At 32.8% G+C, this 8385-nt stretch overlaps 1 protein-coding gene across 1 annotated transcript; it reads left to right on the top strand.

The window, feature by feature from the left end:
• Positions 1-7340: 7340 nt before the first annotated feature.
• Positions 7341-7874, top strand: LOC116111624 (secreted RxLR effector protein 161-like). Its single transcript, XM_031397785.1, has one exon. It carries the CDS (start codon positions 7341-7343, stop codon positions 7872-7874), a length of 534 nt encoding a protein of 177 aa, XP_031253645.1.
• Positions 7875-8385: the final 511 nt, after the last annotated feature.

Below are 8385 nucleotides of genomic sequence, written 5' to 3'. Positions count from 1 at the left end.
TATAAATTTTACCTTAAGTCATTTGTCGGGACGGGAAGGTGCTTGAGTGGCCACTTTCCCTTTAGTACTTCGTCACTGAAGTGCTGAAACATCCTACTGTTGCGCAATAGCCGTGGGAACAATACACACAATGGCTCCAACTTCGTCTCCAACTGCCTCTCTCGACAAGTACTTAGGTTGTAGTCAACGATCTTTAGCAAGCCCTCCTCTAGAAGTGCGACGATGGTTATCCAATGCATATCCTTGATGTTGAAGATGTAGTATACTCTTTTAACCTTTGCTAGTCTGTGGCCCTGTTTGGGCCTTTCCCCCTGTACATACTACATGATCTTGTCATCAAGGTGAAAATCAGTAGGGACACCGTCGAAGTCATATGTGCCCAATCTTTTTTGCTTGGCTCCTCTTGTTGCACCTCTGCCAATGGCTTTTTTCATTAAAGTGTCATATGTCGTTACTAGCATTGGGCCAAAAGGCCACATTGGTGATGGCACAATCGGGATACAATATATCACCAGTGTTGCTCTATCGTAGCCTCATGAGTGCCAATACCTCATCGATGTGTTGTTTCAAATAAAAACAACATGATAATGTTAATGTATGCCCTAGGAACCAATCGTGTTGTCAGTTCCAAGGCATTATGTTTTGTATACATATGTTAATGTATATATTTTGTATATACATTTTATCTTATTAATAGAAGAAATTGTTCTTATTTCACATGTGGTTTACTGCTTTATTTATATATATGTATTACATGTGAAATGCTCGAATGATACAAATCTTTAGAAGATCAAAATCATCAAAGTATTCCCGACATAGGTAATATTAATTGGGCAATAATATTACATAGTAGGCATGCTGAATGCCTCCGTAGAATATCATGTGATGGTATTAGTGTGGGTGATTATAAAAGTTATATCACTAGGGCATTAGCATGGATAAACGGTTAGTGAACTGTTTATCGAATATGACCATTTATGATGAATCACATGGACATTTAAAATGTAGTCAATGATTTATCATAAGATCGTACTAGTGTATTATTAATCCTTAGACCTGAGATATCACAGTTGGATTCTACATAAACGCATATGGTTCATATGGTGTATAAACACGAGGCTAATCATGTCATGTGTTAATAAGTCGATTTGGCCATGTGTTGTTTATGTGTGAGGACAAGTGATAGTCAAGATGTGATCCATTGACTTGGTATAGATTGATATCAAGTTCCTAAACAAATGTCAAGATACATTGGAAAAGGGAAATCTCCAGCCGGGGTATATAAAATATTACTTGAAAGGTTGTTTCTTGGTGACACGTTCCATATGTATTTATTGTCACTTTGATATAAAATTAAGATAAGGATTTTGACATACCATGAATCCATTCTTAATTGGGATTAGACAACGGAAGGATTTGATTATACAACATGTATGATTATAAAAGGGTTCGTTGGAGTATATCTTAATTGTGACTTAGGGGTTATGGAGCATTGCTAGATGCCTACCATAATTAGTGAGAGTTTTGTTCATAAAGATTTATGACAAAACATATCAAAATAGACTGTGATATTGGGCCCACGGCTAGGCCACAGTGAACTTAAGAGGTCACACATAAAAACTAAGGAGAATGGAGAAATAGCCAAAGAGAGTTGATTATCCAAGGTTGACTAGCACCTACCAAGGGTAATAAAGTTATTTATATTATTATCATCGAATTAGATTCAATGGAGGATTACATTAGTTATTATGAATAATTTAAGAGTTAAATTGCTAATTGGAATTCAATGGAATTCCAATTCATAATTAATCACTTTCTTTATATGAAATTGGATTTAATAATGGGTTGTAATTGTAAACATATGAACAATTTAAGGGTTAAATTGTTATGTAAACAATTTAAGAGTTAAATTGTTAATTGTGATTAAATGTTAATCCAATGTTATTATTTAAAGAAGTTTAACAACTTCATAATAATTATGGAATTATTTACAACTCTAAAAACAATTATGGAATTGTTTAAGGAAGTCCAAAACAATTATTGAATTGTTTACAAGGCTTCATATATAAAGAAAATGATATATCAATTTTAGTGTAGAGATCAAAAATCTCTAAGAACCCTAAATCTCTCTTGGCCTAATTCTTCTTCTACCTTGGTGTGGATACTCTTTTGTTTAATTTCTCTTGAAATTAAAAGTCTCCAAGGTTGCTAAGGACCTAAGGTAACATGTTATACCTTACTTATTTTCAATTTGATTGAATTTTTTTTCAAATTATGAATATACATGTTATAGTATCACATGCATCATTCTCCATGTATTCCATCTAACAAATGGTATTAGAGCCAAGGATTTGATCTTATTTGTCTAAAATTGGCCAAAAAGTTCATGTTCATATGCTTAATAATGTTGTGTAATTTTTCAAATTTTGATTTGTGAAGTTACATATTAACTTGCTTTGTAAGAGTTGTAGATCCATGCATATGTATCCTTTATATGCCATAAAAATTTGTTTTTGATCATGTTAGTTGACTAGCAAAATTTGGCCATGGCTTAGTTTTTGAAATTTTTAATTTCAATTTATGTTCTTATGTTTTTTTTGTTTGAAGAACATGATGATTATGACACAAGCATCAAGATTTAATTGAAATTTTGGTATTTGATTGAAGTTGGCCAAATGAGATTTGGGTTAAAATGTTGCTTGTTCAATATTTATGGCTTGAAATATGATTCTTGGTGTTTAGAACATTGTATGGATGCAAATATGTCAATTTTGATGAAAATTGATGTTGTTCACATAATTTTGATTATGTGAAATTTTGGCCATGACAAGTTTGTAAATTAATTGTTGATTAATTAGCAAACTTGTTTAGAAAATTCAAATTAATGTTTTAATAGTGATTAAAATGTTCATGGATGCATGGAGATGAATTTTGTTCATGTGAGGAATAGTTGCATATTTTTAATTAGGTGCAAAAAGGGTTGTTTGATCTTGATTGGCATAATTTGTTATGTTACATCATGTTTGTTAAATATGTGATTTAATGGACATATTAAAGGGTATTAAGATAATTTGCCTTCAAGAGTTAAAGGTAAAATTGTCTTTGTGCCAAAAACATGGAAAAGTGGTGTGAACACAATTTAATTGTTAATTATGTGTTTGATAAGATTAATTGGATTAATATATATTACTATGCCATGTGTCTTATAAGATAAACATAATTTTCTCACCAATTATTAATGGCCAAATGTTGGTTGAATAATTGCTTATTTAATATAAATGTTACATTATACCCTAAAGTTTAATAAATTTTTTTTTAATTAATGTTTGTTGATGGGCAATTTATTGAATATAATTTTTATATGGGATATATGTGTGTTATATTAACATAATGCATATTTGTTATGTTTGATAACATGTGATGCCATATTGAAGCATGTAATATGCTTGTATGTTTTATGCATATTGATTGTGCCATTGTTTATAGTTAAGTTTTAATATTTATATGAAGTGTTGAAACTTAATTTTATGGCATGAAATTTAGTTTTAGGTTTGTAGTTTGGGGTTTATGTTTTATATTTAGTTGACACATATGGTGGATATGTATAGGGTAGATATTAAAACATTAACCTAGAACAAAACCTAATCTTTAAATCTTCCCTAATTAAAATATTAAGTCTAAGCCTTCCATTATGAGTCAATTAATTCTTTTCCATAGAATTAGAGATCCCAAGATTTCTATTATGCGAGGGATGCTAATTTATGACCTAGAATTGATTGTCTTAGTTCTTGGATAGAAATTCACATTGTACCCAAGATTTCTATTATGTGAGAGTATAATAAGAATTCTATTTTAAAAGCATAATGGGTCAGATTTAACTAGTTTAGGGTACCAAGTTTCTATTATGTGAGGTATCTGAAACTAGAGGCAAGGAAATGAATCATAGCTTATATGGTGATATAAAGGAAATAGTTTTCTACTTATTGAATTTAATGACCAAATTTCTATTATGTGAGGTTTATGAAATTTGATAAGAATTTGATTCCCCACTAGAAATTTTAATCCACAAAATTTCCGAATCTTTATCCAGGGAAGTATAGGATTTGAATAAAAGTGGAAGCTAATTAGATTAGCTTAATAAAAGATATATATGACAAAACACTCATAATGTTTTTAATTTCCTTGCACATCTCTCATAAAATATAAACCGTGAAAGATGATAATCTCTGTTGAAAATCTGGGATATAATACAAGTTAGTTGGCTGTAGTAATTTCAATGATTGGTTGAGGAAACTGACAATAATATTGAATTCAGAAAACGCAGCCTATGTTTAGAAACCCCCTGCCTGAACCTCCTCCTTCTAAGCTTCTTCTTGATGAGCATAACAAATATAAAAAATGGAAGGAAGATGAACTAAAGCTCGCTCTTAAATGATGGCACCGATGAGTGATGAGCTCTAGAGAAAGTGTGAAAAGATGAAAAGTGCTAATGAAATTTACCTTGCTTTACAAAAGTTGTATCGTGAGAATTCGAGGACAAGCAATATGAATTAGTTCAGCTTTATTCGGAATGAAGTTGAAAGGGGTGTGTCACCAGAAGAACATGTCATGAAAATGATCAACATTCTGAGGCAATTACATGCCATGAGAATTGAAATGCCGGACACCTTCAAGGGGATTTAGTTCTCCAATCTCTACCTCAAGTTTCACACCTTTCACAATAATTATCATCTCAATAGGATTGAGAGAAACTTCCTGATTTGTTGAATGGATTCAATAGTTTTATGATCAAGAAAGAAAAGGCAAAATGCAGGAGGTTGTAAGTATGGCTTCTCTAGTAAGACTAAGAAGAAAAAGCCAATGAAATCCCAAAAGAAATTGAACAAACCCAGGGAAAGGGGTTTAGAAAAAGGCTGCACTTCAAGCCAATAAATTTAAAGAAAAGGGCCAATACTTTGGTGCAAGAAAGTGGGCACTGGAAGAGGAATTGTCCTCTCTATCTAGAAAGTCTTAAGAAGGCTAAAGCCTTCCATTGAGAAGATTGGATAGGTATGTCCCAATACTATGTCATTGAATTTGAATTAAATGTTAGTTCAAATAATTCAACCTGGATATTAGATTCAGCTGCTACTTCACACATTTGTGTTTGTTTGCAGGATCTGCAGAATAGTTCTGCTCTGGCAAAAGATCAAGTCATGTTAAGAATGGCGAATGGAACAAATGTTGTTCCGAAGCCATGGGACATGCAGTTTGATGCTCCCATCAGGACACCTTTTGTATTTGTACAATATCATGTATTTTGCTAAGGCACTAGAAATATTTATGTTTCTATATTATGTAAATATGGTTCATTGTACAGTCAATAGAAATAAATGTTTTAGTTTATTTTGGAAAGAAACTTGTTGGCAAAGCGATCAATACAAATGGTTTGTATGTGCTAGAATTAAATGGCCATAGCATAATGAATTCCATAACTAATAACGAACCAAAATGAAATTAATCTTAAATTACTTTGGCATCATTGATTAGGTCTATAGGAGAACAGAAAAATAAACCAGTTAGGAGAAAGTGGACTTTTAGTTCATTGGGTTCAAACCCTATCCGACCTATGAATCTTGTCTTCAAGAAAAATGACAAAGTCACCCTTTAAGAGTAAAGGGGAAAGGGCCAAAGAATTATTAGAATAATACATATAGATGTATGTGGACCATTTAATGAAATGCTAGAGGAGTTTTCACTACTTCATTACCTTTACTGATGATTATTCGAGGTATGGGTATTTGTATTTAATGAAATACAAATCAGAATATTTAAAAAGTTTAAAGAATTCAGAATGAAGTAGAGAAACAAAATGGAAAGAGTTTAAAATTCTAAATCAGATCGTGGAGTGAATACTTAGTACGGAATTTCAAGATTTTCTAAAAGAAAATGGGATTATATCACAATTACTCCTCCTTTACACCACAACACAATGGTGATCTAAAAGAAGAAATCGTACTTTATTGGATATGGTGCGATTGATGATGACTTTTACAGACTTGCCGATTTACTTGTGGGGGTATGCCTTACAAACAGCAGTGCATATTTGAATAGAGCACCATCTAAATCAGTCCAGAAAACCCAATGAAGTGTGGTATGGCAAACCACCTAATCTTAACTATTTAAAGGTCTGGGGTTGTCCAGCTTATGTCAAGATTGTTAAAACAGACAAGTTGGACGTAAGATCTGAAAAAGGTCTATTTATAGGGTATCCTATAAAATTTAGGATTCTTTTACTTCCCTATTGATCAAAGAATTTCAATCAGTAGAAATGCACATTTCCTTGAGAAAGAATTCTTAGAAAAAGGAGGTGCAGGATGAGAAATTGAACTCAAAGAATATTCTGAAAAGTCTCAAATCGATCATACTTAGATACGTGAACCAGATCAAGAACCTTCAACGCATGACACAATGGTTCCAACCCGTAATCTTCTAGAATATCTCGACCTCTAGAGAGATTTATGACTTTTTACATGAAAAGTTTTGAATCTTTTTTAGTGGGAGAAGTTGATCATAGAGATGATCCTAAAACTTATGGAGAGGCGATATTAGATATCGATTTTGGAAGATGGCTAGAAGCAATGAATTCTGAAATAAAATCCATGCACGCTAATCAAGTTTGGACAATTGTCGATCCTTCAGAAGATAGTTCCTACTGGTTAATGAGTCTTCAAGAGAAAGGTTGGCGCAGATGGAAAGGTAGAGACCTATAAGGCAAGATTGGTAGCAAAATGTTATATTCAGAAACAAGGGTTGGATTATGAGGAAACTTTTTCACCAGTTGCAATGCTTAAATCCATCAGAATCATGCTAGCCATAGCAGCACACTATGATTATGAATGTGACAGATGGATGTCAAGACCGCGTTCCTTAATGGATTTATTGAGAAAACATATATATGCAACAGCCTGAAGGTTTTGTATCCAATACTGAGAGACATAAAATGTGCAAATACATAGATCCATTTATGGATTGAAGCAAGCTTCTAGAAGCTGGAATATCCGATTTGATGAAACGATCAAAACATTTGGTTTCATAAAGAATCTGGATGAACTGTGTGTATACAAGTAGGTAAAAGATCATGTCACGATTTTCCTCATATTATATGTAGATGACATTTATTAATGGAAATGATATTGGCATGATAATGAAGTTAAGATGTGGTTGTCAAAAGCTTTCTCAATAAAGATTTGGGAGAAGCAAATTACATCCTAGGAATTCGCATCTATAGAAATAGAGCGAAAGGATTGATAGGGTTATCTCAAAGCATGTATATAGAGAAAATGTTGAAAAAGTTCAACATGCAAGACTCCAAAAGAGGTTTTTTGCCTTGTGGTCATGGACTACATCTTTCTAAGGATATGAGTCCTGAGACTGATCAGGAGCGACAACAGATGCGTAATATACCCTACGCTTCAATCATAGGTACTCTTATGTACGCAATGCTATGTACAAGGCCTGATATAAGCTTATGCTATAAGTATGCGAGCAGATATCAATCAAATCTAGGAGGAACATTGGTCGCAGTTAAAACAATCTTTAAGTACTTGAGAAGACTAAGATTTAATACTGAGTTATGGAGGTCAAAATTGAAAATCCAGGGATACCCAGATTTTGATTTTCAATCAGATGTGGATGATAAAAAGTCTACATTCGGATTCATCTTCACATGTAATGGAGGAGTAGTTAGTTGGAAAAGTTCCAAACAGTCGACCACTGCCGACTCCACTACAGAAGCTGAATATATTGCCGCTTCAGAAGTAGCAAAAGAAAGTGTGTGGATACGCAAATTTGTAGCTGAACTTGACGTGGTTCCGAACATAAGTTTCCGATAACCTTGTTCTACGACAATAATGGTGCTATTGCACAAGCAAAAGAACCAAGACACACCAAAATCAAACATATTCAGCGATTATCATATTTTGAGAGCTTGTTGAAGCTGGAGAAATTTTGGTGCAGAAAACACCTTCTGCGAATAACGTAGCTGATCCACTTACTAAAGCGATGACACAGAAGCAATTAGATCATCATCTTGAGAACATGGGTATTGATACCACAACGATTTGCTGTAGTGCAAGTGAGAGTTTTGTTAGTGTATGCCCTAGGAACCAATCATGTCGTCAGTTCAAGGCATTATGTTTGTATACATATGTTAATGTATATATTTTGTATATACATTTTATCTTATTAATAGAAGAATTGTTCTTATTTCACATGTGGTTTATTGCTTTATTTATATATATGTATTACATGTGAAATGCTCGAATGAATAAATCTTTAGAAGATCAAAATCATCAAAGTATTCCCGACATAGGTAATATTAATTGGGCAATAATATTACATAGT

The sequence above is a fragment of the Pistacia vera genome, unplaced genomic scaffold (assembly GCF_008641045.1).
Source record: "Pistacia vera cultivar Batoury unplaced genomic scaffold, PisVer_v2 Contig1192, whole genome shotgun sequence".
NCBI lineage: Eukaryota > Viridiplantae > Streptophyta > Magnoliopsida > Sapindales > Anacardiaceae > Pistacia > Pistacia vera.
Note: the sequence above shows the minus strand (reverse complement) of the source record. Positions and strands in the feature narration are given on the sequence as shown.